At 42.8% G+C, this 20,000-nt stretch overlaps 1 protein-coding gene across 4 annotated transcripts in view; it reads right to left on the minus strand.

The window, feature by feature from the left end:
• Positions 1-20,000, minus strand: part of LOC125450882 (nipped-B-like protein) — a 510,140-nt gene that overhangs the window by 247,125 nt on the left and 243,015 nt on the right. For all 4 annotated transcript variants that reach the window (XM_059644995.1, XM_059644996.1, XM_059644997.1 and 1 more), the window contains 3 exons: positions 10,244-10,478; positions 9,360-9,398; positions 8,038-8,186 (listed from right to left, as the gene is read on the minus strand). In XM_059644995.1, the coding sequence (XP_059500978.1) occupies positions 8,038-8,186; positions 9,360-9,398; positions 10,244-10,478 (423 nt within the window). The remainder of the gene's footprint in view (positions 1-8,037; positions 8,187-9,359; positions 9,399-10,243; positions 10,479-20,000) is intronic.

Genomic DNA, 20,000 nt, shown 5'->3' on the forward strand with positions numbered 1-20,000 from the left:
TCTATTTATCTGTTTAGGTTTCCTTGGGTTGGTGATGTCATTTCCTGTGTTGGTGATGTCATTTCCTGTTCTTTTTCTCAGAGGATGGTAGAGTGGCTCCAAATCAATGTGTTTGTTGATGGAGTTCCGGTTGGAATGCCATGCTTCTAGGAATTCTCGTGCGTGACTCTGTTTGGCTTGTCCTAGGATGGATGTGTTATCCCAATCAAAGTGGTGTCCTTCCTCATCTGTATGTAAGGATACGAGTGATAGCGGGTCATGTCGTTTTGTGACTAGTTGATGTTCATGTATCCTGGTGGCTGGCTTTCTGCCTGTTTGTCCAATGTAATTCTTGTGCATGTCTCTGTTTGCCCAGAAACCATAACCACTCTCCCCTACATCAAAGACATTTCCAAAATGACTGCCAGACTACTCAGACCTCTTGACATCAGGGTAGGCAACAAACCCACCAACACACTAAAACAGCAGCTAATGAACTTAAAAGACCCTATACAGACAAAAAGCAAAACAAACGCCATCTACAAAATACCTTGCAAGAACTGTGACAAACACTACACTGGACAAACAGGCAGAAAGCTAGCCACTAGGATACATGAACATCAACTGGCCACAAAACGACATGACCCACTATCACTAGTATCCTTACATACAGATGAGGAAGGACACCACTTTGATTGGGACAACACATCCATCCTAGGACAAGCCAAACAGAGACACGCACAAGAATTCCTAGAAGCATGGCATTCCAACTGGAACTCCATCAACAAACACATTGGCTCCAAATCAATCTACCATCCTCTGAGAAAAAGAACAGGAAATGACATCACCAATGCAGGAAATGACATCACCAACCCAAAGAAACCTAAACAGATAAATAGAAAGCGGGACATAACACCAGCGCTTCATCGGAGGCTCACTGATGATGCTATCTAAAATGGTGACTAAACGTCTGAAAACTAACCTTCCACCTCAGCAAGCAAACTCACATCCATGTGTCAGGGTAGAGGAATCTGGGTGTGAATCACAGTAAGTGGGTATGCAGGTGTAGCATTTATAAGAAAGATGTAGGGTAACCTTTGAGGTTTGTACAATCATGACAGGCATAGAGAAGTGAACAGAAAAGGGTTTTTTCCTGAGGATGGGGTAGTGCAAAGCTGGGGGAATATTTTTAAGAGGAGAGGAGAAGAGAAAGTTTTATAAAGGTCATGAGGTGCAACTATTTTTTAAAAACATTTAATGTAGATAGTGTGTGGAATGATCTGCCAGAGGAAATGGTGGCTGCAAGTACAGTTACAACATTTAAAAGATATTTGGATAAGTACATGAATTGGAAAGTTTTGGAGGGACATGTGCTAAATACAGGCAAATGAGACTAATTCAGTTTGGGAACGTGGTCAGCATGGACTAGTTATACTGAAGGATCCGTGTCCATACTATGACAATAGGAGCCCAGGCTTCTTTGTAAAAGGACAAGATTACAAAAATTAATTGTTGTTACAATTATATAAAGCTTTGTTGAGGCTACACCTGGAATAGTATGTCCAGTTTTGATCTCCTTACTTGGAGGAGGATTTGGTGGCACTGAAAGCAGTTCAGATGAGATTCACCAGGTTGATTCCAGGGATGACAGGGCAGTTGAATAGCTTGGCCTCGTACTCCTGAGTTCAGAAGAATGAGGGGGGAATCTTATTTGAGATACCTAAAATGCTGAAGGGGATTAATAAAGTGGATGTGCAACAGATGCTTCCCCCTTAAGGGGGAGTCTCAAACAAGATATACAGAGCGAGGGCATGTAGGTTCAAAACTGAAATGAGGAGAAGTTACTTCTCTCAGAAGGCTCTGAATCTGTGGAATTTAGAGCTTCAGAGTGCGGAGGAGGCAGAATCAATCACAGAATCCCGACAGTGTGGAAACAGACCAATTGGGTCCCTGGAGTCCACATCGACTTACCAAAAATTTCCCATCCAGACCCAGACCCAGACCCCTACCATCTCCCTGTAACCCTGCATTTCCCATGGCTAACTCACCTAGCCTGTACATCCCTGGACACTACACACAATTTTAGCATCGCCAATCCACAATCTGCATATCTTTGGACTGTAGGAGGAAACCCATGCTGACAGGGGGAGAACATACAAACTCTACACAGAGAGTCACTAAGGCTCAAACTGAACGCAGCCCGCTGGCGCTGCGAGGCAGCAGTGCTAATCACTGAGCCACCATTCCACCCACAGGGGAGTCACAGCCAGTGCTGGAATCGAACTGCACAATTGGCATCCATTTAAATCGCAAACTAGCCAGCTAGTCAACTGCCCGAATTAACCCCACTACTTAACGATTCAAGTTGGAAATAGCTTTGTTTCTTAGGAAAAGCAGGATAAAGGGCTATGGGGAGCAGGCAAGTGGAGCTGAGACCAGGATAAGAGCAGCCATGATCATGTTAAATGTCAGAGTAGGCTCAAGGGCTGAATTACCAACTCCTGCTCCTAGTTCTTATGTCAGGTATAGACAGCTAGGATCAAGTGAATTCCTTGTTGTGAAAAGGGAATGTAGGTGTACAGTTAACAGGAAAATCACAGAACATAGAACAATACAACAGAGAACAGGCCCTTTAGCCCTCGATGTTGCGCCGACCTGTGAACTAATCTAAGCCCCTCCCCCCACACTACCCCATCATTATCCATATGCTTATCCAAGGACTGTTTAAATGCCTGTAATGTGGCTGAGTTCACTACATTGGCAGGCAGGGTGTTCCACGCCCTTACCACTGTCTGAGTAAAGAACCTGCCTCTGACATCTGTCTTAAATCTATCACCCCTCAATTTGTAGCTATGCCCCCTTGTACAAGCTGACATCAACATCCTTGGAAAAAGACTCTCACTGTCCACCCTATCTAATCCTCTGATCATCTTGTATGTCTCTATTAAATCCACTCCTAGCCGCCTTCTCTCCAATGAGAACAGGCCCAAGTCCCTCAGCCTTTCTTCAGAGGGCCTGCGCTCCAGATCCGGCAACATCCTGGTAAATCTCCTCTGCACCTTTTCCAATGCTCCCACATCCTTCCTGTAATGGGGCGACCAGAACTGTACGCAATATTCCAAATGAGACCGCACTAGCATTTGTACAGTTGCAGCATGACATCACTGCTCCAGAACGCAATCCCTCTACCAATAAAACCGAACACACCGTAAGCCTTCTTAACAGCACTATCAACCTGGGTGGCAAATCTCAGGGATCTGTGTACATGGACACCAAGATCCCTCTGCACATCGACACCACCAAGAATCTTTCCATTGACCCGGTACTCTGTCAAACTATTATTCCACCCAAAGTGAATCACCTCACACTTATCCGTATTAAACTTCATTTGCCACCTTTCAGCCCAATTCTGCAGTTTATCCAAGTCTCCCTGCAACCTGCAACATTCTTCCACACTGTCCACCACTTCACTGACTTTAGTGTCATCTGCAAACTTACTAGCCCATCCACCTATGCCTGCATCCAAGTCATTTATAAAAATGACAAACAGCAGTGGTCCCAAAACAGATCCTTGTGGCACACCACTAGTGACCTGACTCCAGGCTGAATATTTTCCATCCACCACCACTCGTTGCCTCCTTACAGAAAGCCAGTTTCTAATCCAAACTGCTAAAACCTCCCTCAATCCTGTGCCTCCGTATTTTATCCAATAGCCTACCATGTGGAACCTTATCAAGGGCTTTACTGAAGTCCATGTACGCCACGTCAACTGCCCTACCCTCATCCACATGCTTGGTCACCTTCTCAAAGAACTCAATGAGGTTTGTGAGACACGACCTGCCCTTGACGAATCCATGCTGACTATCTCCAAACAAATTGTTGCTTGCTAGATGATTATAAATCCTATCTCTTATAATCCTTTCCAAAACTTTTCCTACAACAGATGTCGGTCTCACAGGTCTATAATTACCTGGGTCATCCCTACTGCCCTTCAGGAACAAGGGCACATTTGCAATCCTCCAGTCCTTTGGTACTAAACCTGTAGACAATGAGGACTCAAAAATCAAGGCCAAAGGCTCTGCCACCTCCTCCCTAGCTTCCCAGAGAATCCTCAGAAAAATCCCATCCAGCCCAGGGGATTTATCTGGCTTCACACCTTCTAGAATTGATAACCACCTCCTCCTTACTAGCCTTAATCCTTTCAATTCTAGTAGCCTGAAACTTGGTCATCTCCTCTACAATATTCTCCTGTTCCTCAGTGAAAACAGATGAGAAATAATCATTTAGCACCTCTCCAATCTCCACAGGGTCCACACACAACTTCCCAGGAGGGCAAAAAGAGAGATGAGGCAGCTTTGGCAGATAAGGTGAAAGTGAATCCAAACAGCTTCTATATTAGGGGCAAAAGAGTAACTAGGGAGTGAACAGAGCCCCTTAAAAATTGATGAGGTCATCTATGTGTGGAACCACAGGAAACAGATGAGATCCTGAACTAATATTTCTTGCCAGTATTTACTGTGCACAAAGACTTAGAAGCAAGGGAACTCTGGACAATAATAGTGATGTCTTGAAAAAGTCCACATATAAGACATAAGAGACATATAAAATAATCAAAGGGTTAGATAGGGTGGATAGGGACAGCCTTTATCCTAGGTTGGTGACGGCGAGCACGAGGGGGCATAGCTTTAAATTGAGGGGTGAAAGATATAGGACAGATGTCAGAGGTAGTTTCTGTACTCAGAGTAGTAAGGGAATGGAACGCTTTGCCTGCAACGGTAGTAGATTCGCCAACTTTAGGTACATTTAAGTTGTCACTGGACAAGCATATGGACGTAGACGGAATAATGTAGGTTAGATGGGCTTCAGATCAGTATGACAGGTCGGCACAACATCGAGGGCTGAAGGGCCTGTACTGTGCTGTAATGTTCTATGTTCCACATTACAGAATGGGAGGTACTGGAGGTCTTAAAATACAAAGGTAGATAAATTCCCAGGACCTTATCAAGTGTGTCTCAGGACACCGTGAGAAGCTACAGAAGAAATTGGAAGGCCTCTAGATATCTGCATCTGTGACAGCCATGGGTGAGGTGTTGGAAGACTGGAGAATGGCCAATGTCATGCCAGTTAAATAAGGCTGCAAGGAAAAGCAAGTTAAGTACAGTATGGGGACCCTAGCATCAGAGGTATATCAGCTGTTGGAGGGGATTCTGCGATACAGGATCTACATGCATTTGGAAAGGCAAGGACTAATTAGGGATAGTCAGCATAGCTTTGTGTGCAGGAAATTTGATTGGGTTTGTTTTGAAGAGGCGACCAAGATGATCGATGAGGGCAATGTAGCAAATTTGTCTACACTACCTTTAACAAGGCTTTCGATAAAGTGCAGCAAACTGTGTTTTAACCAACACCTTATCAACCTGCACTCTTGGAAAAACTTGTAAAAATGATGTACGTCAAATGTCATGATCTACAGCAATATCAGTGTATTTATCCTGTAAATAAAGTATAACAGTGATATGCACAATGGAGTGTCTGTGTCTGTCTGAGTGGAGATTGCACATTCTCCCCATGGCTGCATGGGCTTGGGATGGGTGCTCCAGTTTCCTCCCACAGTGCAAAGATGAGCTGATTAAGTGGATGGGGCATGCTAAAATTGACTTGGGATGTGCAGGCTAGGTGATTAACCATGATAAATGCAGGGTTCCAAGGATACGGTAAGGGGCTGGGTTTGGGTGGGATGCTCTTTGGAGGGTTAGTGTGGACTCGATGACCTGAATGGCCTCTTTCCATGCTGTAGAAATTTTATATATACATATCCTCCAATGCATTCCTATTATTGTCTTTTTATATTTATTTTAGGTGGTATGTTGATTTTTTTTACATCGTTTTTTTGAGAGATGTTGATGCCTTAAAACTGCACTTGGTCAGGATTTAGTGTCGCTTTGTATACCTCTTGATTATCCACAATATTTCATCAACCAGCAAACTCCTGGTCCCAAAAATGCCGGTTAATAAAATGTTTGCTGTATCACATGATAGATCATACAGTATCCAATTGACTAGCTCGCCCTGGATTCAAAACTGATTTGATGGTAGGAGACGGAAGGTTGTTTTTCAGAGTGGAGGCCTGTGGCCAGTGCTATTGGTGAAAACACTGTTTGTCATTCATATACATTATTTGGATGAGAATATAAGAAGTACAGTAAGTTAGTTTGGGGGCGATACCAAAATTGGTGGCATAGCTTACAGTGAAGAAGGTTATCCAACAGGTTCTTGATCTACTGGATCGGGGACCAAAGAATGGCAGATGAAGTTTAATTCAGATAAACGCATATTGCATTTTAGTAAGACAAACTAGGGCAGGACTTGTACAGTTAACTGCATGGCCCTGGGGAGTGCTGCTAAACAGAGATAGCTCGGGGAGCAGGTGCATAGTTCTTTCAAAGTGACATCACAGGTAGACAGGGTGAATGCAGCAGCGTTTAGCTTGCCTTCATTAGTCAAAGTACAGGAGTTGGGACGTCATGATACAGCTGTACAAGAATCATAGAACCCCTCGGTGTGGAGACAGGCCACTCGGCCCATGGAGTCCACACTGACACTGGCATCCCACCCAAACCCCTAACTCCCATGGCTAAACCATCAAGCCTGCAAATCCCTAGACACTACAAACAGTTTAGCATGGCCAATCCATCTAATCTGCGCATCTTTTGACTGGGAGGAAACCCACACAGACACGGGGAAAATGTGCAACGTCCACGCAGACAGTCGTCCAAGGGTGGAATCAAGCCCAGATCCCTGGCGCTGTCAGGCAGCAGTGCTAACCACGGAGCCACCGTGCCACCCCAAAGACACTGGTGAAGCCACATTTGGCGTACTGGGTACAATTCTGGTCAGGCTGCTATAGGAAGGATGCTATTAAACTGGAAAGGGCGCAACAAGATTTACAAGTATGTAACAGATAGTAGAAGATTTGAGTTATAAAGGAGAGGCTGGATAGGCTGTGACTTTTTCCTCGGAAAGTAACCTTGGAAAGTGATTCACAAAATCACAAGGGGCATAGATAAGGCAAATAACCAGCATATGGAATCCAAAACTAGAAGGCATTGGTTTAAGGTGAAAGGAGAAAGATTTGAAAGGGACATTTGGGGCAACTTTTTCACACAGAGGGAAATGCATATATGGAACAAGCTATGACAGGAAGTGGTGGAGACAGGTACAATTGCAAAATTTAAAAGACATTTGGACAGATACATGAATAGTAAAGGTTTAGAGGGATATGGGCCAAATGTAGGCAAATGGGAGTAGTTCAGACATGGATGAAGTGAACTGAAGGGCTTCTTTCTGCGCTGTACACCTCTATGATTCCATAACCATGCGTGAACATGTGTAGCCTCTAATGCACGCAAATGAAACACATTTGGAGTCAAATTAATAAATCTAAATTGCTCCAGTGTACAGTCTAGAAAATACTGTGCAATAATATAATCATGTACATTCCTGGACACCGTGTTCAGAGTTTTGCAAGCACAGGCTTTTTGAGCGTGGGTGGCATGGTGCCTGCTGCAGACAGTCTAAAGGATACACTGTTTGATACAAAAGTTGGCATCGTCCTTCAGGACCTTGAGCCTCAACCTAAATGAAAAAGTAATGGAATCCTGTTCTCCTGAACATGCATCCACATTCTCATGGAGTCATTTGACAATCAGGAACAGAAATGTCAGCTGATTTATGATTTCTTTCCCTAATCCAGGTATACTGATAGATACCATGATGCTCTGACTGTATCCCAAGTGAGAACTGTGACCACAGAACAGATCAAGGTGCCAGCCTGGAGCTATTTAGTTTTCTGTGGCTTAATAAATAATTGAGCGAGAGGGAGTATTTTGTTTGATTAAGCAAAGGTGCAAAGCTCATGACATATGTAAACGGCAAGCAGTGACAGAAAGGAAAATTCTGTATGGTTACAAATCTTCTCTCAAATCTGAATCAAGATCTAAAGCCAATAAATGATTTGTGCCAGGCCTCATACAAATTGGTTGCTCAGTTGCAATGTACCTGTAGGATTGTAGTGTCAGTGAGGAGCTGTATCTCCAACAGTTCTGCCATGTTAGAGACGATGTCACACACTCTGTTGTATAACATGACGATTACCCTTTGTTTATGGCTGGAGTATTTTGCTCGCTTGGCTTTTGAACTGCCACCCCCTGGAAGGAAAAGAAAATTATTCTGTTTACCATCAGCACTGCACTTATCAGATGTTGGTTTACAGCAAACCAAGCCACAACCACGAAGCTAAGTGCCATAACTAATTAGAGAATATCTATATGGATTGTCAGCATCATCCATATATTTGATTGGAAAGATAACATGTCAGTATCTGAACATATACCAAGCCCCATAACAAATGGCCACCAGTCAATACTGGTAGCTGTAAAGTCCACATCAGTCACTTAATGTACAACTGATTCACTTTAGTGCTTTTGACAGGTAAAATAAACTCAAACTAAGCAGCTATTATGACATAGTATTTCCAGATTAAGTAAATATAAAAGCACTCCAAAAACTCAACAGGTAAGGTGATTTTATTTTCTTAAAACATAGGGGAATGGCAAATCTTTGAAATTCTCTAGAATATATTCAAAATAGACGTAAATACACTTTTGATTATCGACTGTACAAACGGTAATGGGGATGCTGTGAATAAATGGCACTGAAGTGCTCAAAGCAATCATTATGGTATTAAACAGCTGAGCAGACTTGCTGGGCTCAAAGGCCTACTCTTGTTCTTGGGTTCCTAAAGCAAGCACGAAAGTAGGAATGAAATTAAAAGCACCTCAGTTGAAGGTGACAGAAGAAGAGTACATATAAAAATGAAGTTTCTGCTTCACTATGCCATTGAATGTACTGCAGCTTGAACTGCACCCAAAATAGACTGTGGCCACCAAGTCTCCGACAAATGGATTTTCTTAACTATCTCTAGTTCTATTTAGGTTGTGACTCTGCATTCTCACCTGATGACTTCTGCAAATTTGAGGTAAGAGCAGCAACCTGCTCCTGATCTCTTAGTACAACACCTTGAGGCACAGTGACCAAATTTAAACAACATCACTCAAGAATTCTTCCAGTGTGACAGAGAAAATCATAACACAGCTGCTACATTATTCAGTAAGTGCACCACATTTTCATAAACTGGATCATGTAGCCATTACCTTATAAAAAACAAATTGACAAAATGTGAGCCTCAATGGATGCCAGCAAACCTTTACAAAATTACATTTTCTCATACCACATCAGTATGAAAACGACAATTCCCACAGCGCAATGTGTTTTTTCCCTCAATCTTCAAGGAACATTTCAGAGAGAGTGCATTCACTTACTTGAGTGAAAGCGATTCTCCTCATGGTGTTTAGCCATCACTGTGAGATAAGCAAATAAAAGTTATCAGTGACATGATACACATTATGACAGAAGTGGAATTTAGCACATGGAAGAGCATCAGTGAGGATATTTGCTGAGGTTCAGGTCTATCATAGTATTGCAGATCATCTGTATACTTCAAACCACAATTCCCAATGAAATTTCTCAGTAATCTGACCAATATGCCTTCAGTCTGTGTCCCATATCCCATTCGTCATTGTCAGCAATGTTGCAAACATCAAGATTTTTCATAACGAAACAAATAAAAAAAATCCTAGGTCATGAAACAAGTCACAAGAAAGACAACAGAATTATTTAGCCAGCGTTAGCACTTGCACCATCAAATCAAAAGATCATTTGTTCAAGGTCCAACATAGGAATCAGATCCTATAATATTGGCTGATATGCAGTAATGAAGGAGCACCAGTGTTGGAAATGCCATCTTTCCACATTACACCAAAAAGTAAAAACACCTTAAAAGTACTTAATGGTCTGTAAAGCATTTTGGGGTAGAGTTGTAAACAGTGTTCTAAAATACAAGTTTTTATTTCTGTAAAGCTGAAAATGTCCATGTTGCTCATTAGCGTCAGTGCTGCTTTAACATTTAAAGTTTAAGGAGAATAGTAAGTCTGAGCTTCTAATTTGCTTCACCTTAGACCAGAGTCATTGCTCAGCACACACCACGACTTGGCATAAAGTGTGGATCTATTCAACACTGACAACTTGCTACTAAGGAAAAGAAACTCAAGTTACCAGTGCAATATATTCAATGGGACAAGCTGCTGAAAAGTTCATAGGGCCTTTAATTGCTACTTATGTGAAGACTTGAGAGATGGCCACTGACCTGAGCCATGCGGGTCGATTCTGTAGACAGGGTCATACTGTGGATACAGAGTGTTTTGTAGGTGGAACTTGGTGAACTGGATCACCCTGTCAATAACATCATCGATATACACCCCTTTAGACATATTTGGAGACGTCATAATGTTCAGCGCAGTCAGGCAAGCATCTGCTGATTTAGTCACTCTTTCCAAGATCAGTTCTCTCCACAGCTTCTCCTCATCTTCTGTTTCATTGTCCTGCAAAATAATAAGGATTTCAATACCAATGCTCCTGCCAATTGCCCCAGCTTTGTAATAGTAATTTCTATTTATTGGTCTACGATAGACTGTTGCAGCTCTTACAACATCTCATATTAGGAATGAGATTGGGTACAAACTCAGACACAGTACTACAATTATCAAGATTTAACCAACTGCTTTCTTGTTCACCTCACCAAAGCACAGACTACCATTCGCCATTCCTGATGCATATCATTACAACGCAAGACTGGTTAATGCTGACAGGTTTATTCAGAAGGGATGACAGTAGCTAGCACTAATCTAACATCCACATACAGCTACTTTCCCAGCAACGACCAACAATGCAAAAAGAAAATGTTAAAAGAACAACACAACTTACAACAATTTTGCCAAAACATTAATCACAGAGGCCTACAGCACAGGAAAAGGCCCTTGGGCCTCCCAAGTTTGCACCTGACAAAAGCGGCTGCCTAACTATTATAATCCCACTTCACTTGGCCCATTGCTTTGAATACCTTAGCATCACATGTGTATGCCTAAATAATTAAATATGAAGAGGGTTTTTGTCTCCACTACCCTTACAGGGAGCGAATTCTGCAATCCCACCACCCTCTGGGTGAAAAAATATTCCTTACATCACCTCCAAACCTACTTAAATCTATGTCCCTAATCACTGATCCCTCTGCCAAGGGAGAAAGTTCCTTCCTGTGTACCCTATGTCTCCCCATGATTTTATACATCTTAATCAAGTCCCTAACTCAGCACCTCCTTGCCAAAAAAGGCAACTTGTCTATCCAATCTCTCTCAATTATTAAAACTCTCGACCCTAGGCAACCTCCTCTGCATCCTCTCCAGTGCAATTACATCCCTCTTCTGTGGATATCAGAACTGCACACTACACAACAGTTCTAGCTTAACTCCCTGAGCTTCTACAGGGTAGCATGGTAAGCTTACTGGTCAGCACTGTTGCCTAACAGTGCCAGGGACCGGGGTTCGACTCCAGCCTTGGATAACTGTTCATGGAGTTTGTACGTTCCCCCCATATCTGCGTGAGCTTCCTCCTGGTGCTGCAGTTTCCTCCCTTAGTCCAAAGATGTGCAGTTTAAGTGATTGGCTGAGTTAAATTGCCCATAGTGTCAAAGGATGTACAAAGTTAGGTGTATTAGTCATGGAAAATGCAGGGATACGGGTCTAGGGTGGGATGCTCTTCAGGGGTTTGGTGTAGAGTCATTGGGCTTAACGGCCTACTTCTGCACTGTACGGTTCTATGATTCTAATAGAGGTAATTACACATATGCCTTCTTAACCATTTTATCTATCAGTCCCACTACGTTAGCAACCAATAGACATGCACACTAAGGTCCCTCTGATCAAGTTGGTCAGATACCACCTCCCCCTAACAAAACCACGCTTGCTGCCTCTCCAAGTGAAGATTAATTCTCTTCTTCACAGTTGCTTCCAAATGCGTTCCCACCAATGAGGTTAGAATAACTGGCCTTCCTGTAGCTTCCTGGTTTATCCCTTGCTCCCTTCTTGAATAATGATCCCAACCTGGCTGCCATCCAGGCCTCCACCACCTCTCCTGTGGTCAGAGAGAAAGTGAAAATTATTGTAAGTGCCCCTGCTAGTCCCTCCCTTGCTCCTTTGACTGACTGGGACAGATCTCATCTAGCCCTGGAGATACACACACTATTAAGCCTGGAGATCGCTCAGAACTTCCTCTATGTCTAAGCTCACAAAGTATATCACAGCTTTTCCAGATTGTTTTATATACATGCATTGTCCCTCTCACTTTTGAACATCCACACAAAATTAAAAATTTACACCCTAGTACGGTCTCCAGCTTCAATACAAATTACCCTGTGGTTTTTAATGGGCGTTCTTCTCTCCCTAGTTACCCTTTTACTGGTTAAAAGGGTACGTAGGACTTTCCTTCATTTTACCAACCATGACCTTTTCATGCCCCCTTCCAGCTCTCCTAATTTCCTTTGAATTCCCAAATGGGATACCCGATAAAAGAGGCATTAACTGATTAAACTCTGCAGCACTCTGGTCAGACTGACATTGAGCACTATAATAAGTAGGTTCATGGTATGTATTTGGGAGGTTTCTCATACCAGCATGTTTGACTGTCAGCCAGAGATCAGGTTGTATGAGTTCTGAAAATGAAACAGGATTAATGACTCATGGTAAAGGCACCCCGAGATAGCAGTAACCTTAAGGTGACTGAACTTTACTTTCAGTTTAAGGGAAAGAAGAGTGGGTCACCAATACTGACATTATACACTTTAATAAGGGCAATTTAGACAGAATGGATGTTGGCTGACTGGACTGCAAAACCAGCATAAAGATAAAAGATAAAGGTAAAGATAAAAGTGAAAAACTGTTGGACAAAGATAATTAGTAATCAAAATCCCAAGTTAATGACCTAGGAAAAAGGGTTGTGATCCCACCTTGGCAGATGGTAAAATGTGAATTCAACAACATTCCAGAATTACAAAATAGCCTAAAAATGATTTCTTCAACGTCAACTACCCAGATGGTTTACAAATGTCTTTCAGGGAAGCAATCTGCCAACCGCGGTAGGCCTACATGTAGCTCTAGGCCCACAGCAGAGACAGGGTGATGTTGGGGATGCAGGGAACCTGACAGAGGTGTACAATATTATGAGGGTTGATTAAAAAGTAGCTGTTCCTCTTTAGTTGAATGTCAATTACAAGACAGTGAAAGGCTGGAGGTATAAAAAGGGGTTTTAAGGACACTTTTTCTCATCCAGGTAGTGGGAATCTAGAATGCACTGCCTGGGAGGTTAGTTCAGGTGAGTAATCTCACAACCTTTAAAAAGTACCTGGATGGACATATCAAGTGTCACAACATTCAAGACTATGGGCTAAGTGCTGGAAAGTGGCACTTGTGTAGACTTAGCATAGTTTTGTCAGTACAGAATCAATGGGCTAAATGTCCTCTTCTACACTCTAATGATTCTACACTTCTAAGTGGTTCACTCTTAACTTCCCCTTGGCAGATTAGGAGTGGGCAATAAATGAAAATGACACTGAACTTGAAATGAGGGGCAACTGTCAGATGGAGCATGTGAAACTCCAAAAGGACATTACCAAGTTGGTGGAATGAGCTGATAAATGATAGATGAAGCACAATGTAGAGGAATTAGGGGAGGCAATGACCCAGTGGTATTATCGCTGGACTGTTAATCCAGAGGCCCAGATAACATTCTGGGAGCCCAGGTTCAAATCCTGCCACAGCAGGTGGCAAAATTTGAATTAAACAAAAATATCTGAAATTAAAAATTTGACGATGACCATAAATCATTATCGATTGTCAGGAAAAAACCCATCCGGTTCACTAATGTCTTTTAGGGAAGGAAACTGCCATCCTTACCTGGTCTGACCTACATGTGACTCCAGACTCTTAGCAATTTGGTTGACTCTTAACTGCCCTCTGGGCAATTAGGAATAGGTACAGCCAGAGATGCCCTCATCCCATGAATGAATAAAGAAAAAAAAAAGTACAAAATAAAGGGTACAATCCTAAAGGGGTTGCAGCAGCAGACGGACCTGTGCGTTTATGTGCACAGATCATTAAAGGTGGCAGGATAAGTGAAGAAGGCTAATTGATAAAGCACTGCATTTTCACCTTTATTAATAGGGGTATACAGTACAAGATCGAGGAGGTGATGCTTAACTTGTAGAAGACGTTTGTCAGACCTCAGCTGCAGCATCATGTAGGGTTGTTGATACCACATTACAGTAAAGAAATGAATGCATTGGAAATAGTGCAGAAGAGATTTTCAAGATCGGTGGGGTTCCAGGAATGAGAACCTTCGCTTATGAGGATACATTGAAGAGACTGGGACTGTTGTCCTGGAGAGAAGGTGGATGAGACAAAATTTGATAAGTTTTCAAAATCATGAGTGGGCTGGATAGAGCAGACAGAGAGAAGCTGTTCCTGCTCATAAAAGGATCAAGAAAAAGGGAACATAAGTCTTAAAGTCATCTGCAAAGGAAACAAGGGCGATGCAAGAAAAATCTTTTTCACACAGCATGTAATTAGGGTGCTGAATGAGCTGCCCGCAAATGTGGTGAAGTCAGGTTCAATTGAGGCATTAAAGAGGGCATTGGATGATTATTTAGGTGAAAATGGTGTGCAGGTATGTCAGTAATAGACAGGAGTGTGGCAGTAGTAACAGAACCAGAGCAGACATAATGGACCAAATGGGTTCCTTCATGGAGAAGCAAAGAAAGTGCACGGCAGACTTTAGAACGTAATTTGGACTTCAGAAAGCTTGTCTGCACCCTCCTCATGACAGCTTACCCTTTCACCCAGTTTTGTTGTCATCTGCAAACTTAAAAATATTACGTTTAATTATTTTATCTAAATCATTAATATATACATTGTGAATAGAACATGAGCCATCTTAAGCATTGTAACTATTAGCTCTGCTACCCTCAGGAATTTGTGGATATACACACTAAGGTCCCATCAATGATCAGTCCTGTCCAGGGTCTTAACATCTATGGTTTATTCCTTGGCTTGTTAGCCTTTGATGCATTCCCTCTATGGCAACATCATATTTCCTGGGTGTAAGGAGATGAGAACTGCACCTTGTATTCTGGGTGCAGTCTAACCAAGTTGCTACACAATTAAAGCAGGATTTCACTACTCCTGAACTCAAATTGTTTTGTAAAAATGGTTAATATTCCTTTAGCCTTCTTAGAAGTTGGCAGGACTTGCACGTTAGCCTTCAGTGGCCTATTTTCAAGGATAGAGGCCAATAGACTGGCGGACAGCTAGTGTGGATCCACCTAACAAGAAGTGGGTAGAGATAGACCAGGGAACTCTAGACTAACAGACCTGACATCAATGGTAGGGAAATTATTGAAGAAAATACTGAAGAGGAAAATGAATATCCATTTACAGAGGCAAGGTTTGTTGAGGAATAGTGATTAGAAAAGCAAGTGGAAAGCTGGCCTTTAATGCAAGGGAAATAGAATATAAAGTAGTCCTGCTGCAACGGTAGGGAGCTGTGGCACCACAGAAGTAGCATTTTGTGCAATTTTGGTCAAGGATAGCTTGACAGAGTAAATGTTGAAAGGGTGTTTCCTCTATCAGGAAATTTAAAAACTAGGAATTGCGGTTTAAAAAGAAGGGAATTTCCCAAGGCAGACAAGAAGAAATTTCTTCTCTCCAGGGTCTATTAGTCTTTGCATTTCCATCAAATGTATTGGAAATTGGGTTGTTGAAAATATACATTAAAGGCCAAGAGATACAGATTTTCAGAAGGAGGATCTAGGCCCGAAACATCAGCCTTCCTGCTCCTCTGATGCTGCTTGGACTGATGTGTTCATCCAGCTCTACACCTTGTTATCTCAGATTCTCCAGCATCTGCAGTTCCTGCTGTCATTGTAATCTTACCAGCAAAGGACGCATAACAGTAATGCTCAATAGAGCGCAATACATCGAGAAAGCTAACACAACACTTGCAGATTCTGACACCGACCAACAGGTGGCAATAGACCTGATACCACAGTTAGGCAAGACAACAAAGTGTGAAGCTGGATGAACACAGCAGGCCAAGCAGCATCTCAGGAGCACAAAAGCTGACGTTTCGGGCCTAGCTCTCTGATGAAGGGTCTAGGCCCAAAACGTCAGCTTTTGTGTTCCTGAGATGCTGCCTTGCCTGCTGTGTTCATCCAGCTTCACACTTTGTTATCTTGGATTCTCCAGCATCTGCAGTTCCCATTATCTCTAACCACAGTTAGGCAACCGGTTTACAATGGCCCTGAAGAAATTATACAACTCAGGAGAGAACAGCAAGACAGGCTACCAAAAAAAATGAACCCAGAGGGATCCAACACACCCCACTTTTACGGGCTCCCTAAGGTACAAAAACGGCCGGGGGGGGGGGGGGGGAGATCCCCCCAGACCCACTACAAAACACATACCGACTTGTCAAAGAACTATCACAGAAATTCATGTACTTAGCTGACAATAATACCCACTCCAACCAGTCCTCCCAAGAATTCTTCAACATCAAGGACACCGGCAGAGAAGAGGATGGGATGATGATATGATATCCTTCGATGTAACAATTCTGAATTTTCTGAAGGGTCCCGGCCGAAATGTCAAGCTTTCCTGCTCCTCTGATGCTGCTTGGCCTGCTGTGTTCATTCAGCTCTACACTTCGTTATCGAAGGAAAATCCCAAGGCTTTTTAAAGATATATAAAGAGCAAGAGGGTTGGCCCACTCAAGGGCATAAATTCGAGGAATTTATGTGTGGAGCCAGAGGAAATGGGCAAGGTATTAAATGAGTACTTTGTGTCAGTATTCACCATAGAGAAGGACTTGGTGGATCAGGAGTCTGGGGAAGAATGTGTAAATAGTTTGGGTCATGGTGAGATCATAACGGAAGAGGTATTGGGCATCGTGAAAAACATTAAGGTAGACAAGTCCCCAGGGCCTAATAGGATATACACCAGAATACTGATAGGGGCAAGGGAGGAAAGTGCTGGGGCCTTAAGAGAAATCCTTGTATCCTCAATGGCTACAGGGGAGGTCCCAAAGGATTGGAGAATAGCCAGTGTTTTCCTTTGTTTAAGGCGGCTGACAAGGATAATCCAGGTAATTACAGGCTGGTTAGCCTTACGTCAGTGTTAAGGAAATTACTGGAAAGGATTCCTTGAGACCTGATTTATTCCCACTTGGAAATCACTGGGCATATTAGCGAGAGGCAACATGGCTTCGCGAAGGGGATGGTGATATAGAAGGTAAAGTTGCAGGGGGTCAGAGGTGAGCTTGCAAGATGGATAAAAAAAAACTGGCTCCGTCATAGAAGCCAGAGGGTAGCCGTGGAAGGGTGTGTTTCTGAATTGGGGGGGTGGGGGGTGACGACTAATGGCGTTCCTCAGGGATCAGTGTAGGCACCTTTAGTATTTGTACAAAAAAAAGTGATTTGGAGGAAAATGTAACTGATATGATTAGTAAGTCTGCTGATGACACCAAGATTGGTGGAATTGTGGATAGTGATGAAGACCGTCAAAGGATACAGCTGGATATAGAACAGTTGGTGACTTGGGCAGAGAGATGGCATTTGCAGTTTAATCTGGAAAAAATGTAAATTAATGTATTTTGGAAGGTCTAATCCAGATGGAAAATATACAGTAAATGACAGAACCCTTAAAGCACTAATAGGCGGAGGGATCTGGGTGTACAGGTACACAGGTCACTGAAAGTAGCAACACAGGTGGAGAAGGCATTCAACAAGGCATTTGGCATGCTTGCCTTCAATGGCTGCGGCACCGAGTTTAAAAATTGATAGGTAATGTTGCAACTTTACAGAACCTTAATTAGGCCGCATTTGGAATGTTATGTTCAATTTTGGTTGCCACACTACCAGAAGGAAAAGATTTACTAAGATATTGCCTGGTTGAGGGCATTAGATATGAGAAGAGGTTGGAGAAACTTAGGTTGTTCTCACTGGAATGACCAAGGTTGAGGGGCAACCTGATAGAGGTCTACAAGATCATAAAGGGCATGGACAGAGTAGACAGTCAAAGTTTCTTCCCAGGGTGAAAGAGTCAGTTACCAGAGGCAGTAGGTTTAAGGTGCGAGGCGCAAGGTTTATGGGTGATGTATGATGCAATATTTTTACATAGAGGATGGTGGGTACCTGGAACTCACTGGCGGGGGAGATAGTGGAAGCAGAAATGATAGTGACTTTTAAAGGGCATCTTGACAAATATATAAATAGGATGGGAAGAGAGGGATACGGTCCCTGGAAGGGTAGGAGGTTTTAGTTGTGATGGGCAGCATGTCAGTGCAGGCGTGGAGGGCTGAAGGGCCTATTCCTGTTCTGTAATTTTCTTTGTTTTTTGAGCAAGGTTTTTGATAAGGCTCCACATAACAGGCTGGTAGCAAAGTTGAGTGCCCATGGCATCCAAAGAAATTTGGCAGATTGGATTCACAATCAGCTGACTGGCAACAAGATGAGAGTGATGGCAGACCGGTGTTTTCCTGACTGGAGGTCTATGTCCAGTGGGGCCCCACAGGGGTCAATGTTGGGGTCCTGGCTGTTTGTGTAGTTTATATAAATGATTTAGACTGGAGTGTAGGAGACAATACAATAATTGTTGGGTCAATAAATAGTGATTGTAAACAAGCTGCTCAGATGGGTTGATCAGTGGCCAAGTGGAATTAAATCTGGGAGCATGTGAGGTGATGCACATGGGCTATATAAATAAGGCAAGGAATACAAGTTGAATGGTAGGACCCCAGGAAACACTGAGGACAAGAGAGACCTTGGTGTGTATGTCTACTGGTCCCTTAAAATATCAAGACAGCCGAATAAAGTGTTCAAGAAGGCAGATGGTATATTTGCCTTTATCAGTCAAGACATGGTTTTACAGCAGGGCAGTGCTGCTGGAACTGTATAAAATGTTGGTTTGACCACAGCTAGGGTATTGTGTGCTGTTCCAGCATCCACATTATAGGTGGGATGTGATAACATTGGAAAAGGTGTGGAGGAGATTTACCAGGATGTTGACTGGGCTGGAGAGTTTCAGTTATGAAGAGAGATCGGAGAGACCGCAGTTGTTGTTCTTAGAGCAGAGGAGAGAGGGTCATGATTGAGACGTATAAAATTGTGAGGGGCATAGATTGGGTAGACAGGAAGTAAATTTTTCCCCTTCAAATGAAGGATTAACGACCAGGTGGCATTGACTAAGAGATGTAAGGAAAACTTTTTTTTAAAAAAAGAAAACCCAGAGGGTGGTGGGAATCAGCCTTGAATGCATTTAATGACCCAGCCTCTACAGCCTCTGCTTTAAAGAATTCTGCAGATTTATGGACACTGAAGAAATGCTCACAGTCTTCAATGGGTGACCCATGGATGATGCCCTCTGGCCCTAGGTTTTCCCCACAAGCAGAAACAACAACTACACATCTATCCTGTCAAGCCCCCAAAGAATCTTGTGTGTTTCTATACGGTCACCTCCCATTCTTCTCAACTCCTAACAGTATGAGTCCAACCTCTTCTCAGTACAGTCCTTCCATATCCGGGATCAACTGAATGAACTTTCTCTACACTGCTCCCAATGCCAGTAGACCTTTTCTTAGATATGCTAAGAGAAATTCAATGGATAAGGTTACAAAAATAATAAAGAACACATCTAAACTCTCCTGTTATCCGAATCCCTGAGGCACTACAATACGAATGGACTTTGCAAATAAAAGTAAGTACAATCTGATTGCCATCACATAGACATGTCTGCAGAACGACAGGAACAAAAACAAGGTTGCTAGAAAAGCTCAAAAGGTCCAGCAGCATCTGTGAAGATAAAAACAGAGTTAAGGTTTTAGGTCTGGTGAAGCTTCCTCAGAACTGATGGTTGTTGGGAAAACGTTCAATTATATGCAGAAAATAGGGAAGTGGGTGGGGTAGGGAGTAAACAATAGGCTAGAGCCCAAAGAGAGAGAAAGACAGTTCGACAAAGTTGCTGCTA

Source organism: Stegostoma tigrinum, chromosome 3 (genome assembly GCF_030684315.1).
Source record: "Stegostoma tigrinum isolate sSteTig4 chromosome 3, sSteTig4.hap1, whole genome shotgun sequence".
Lineage (NCBI taxonomy): Eukaryota > Metazoa > Chordata > Chondrichthyes > Orectolobiformes > Stegostomatidae > Stegostoma > Stegostoma tigrinum.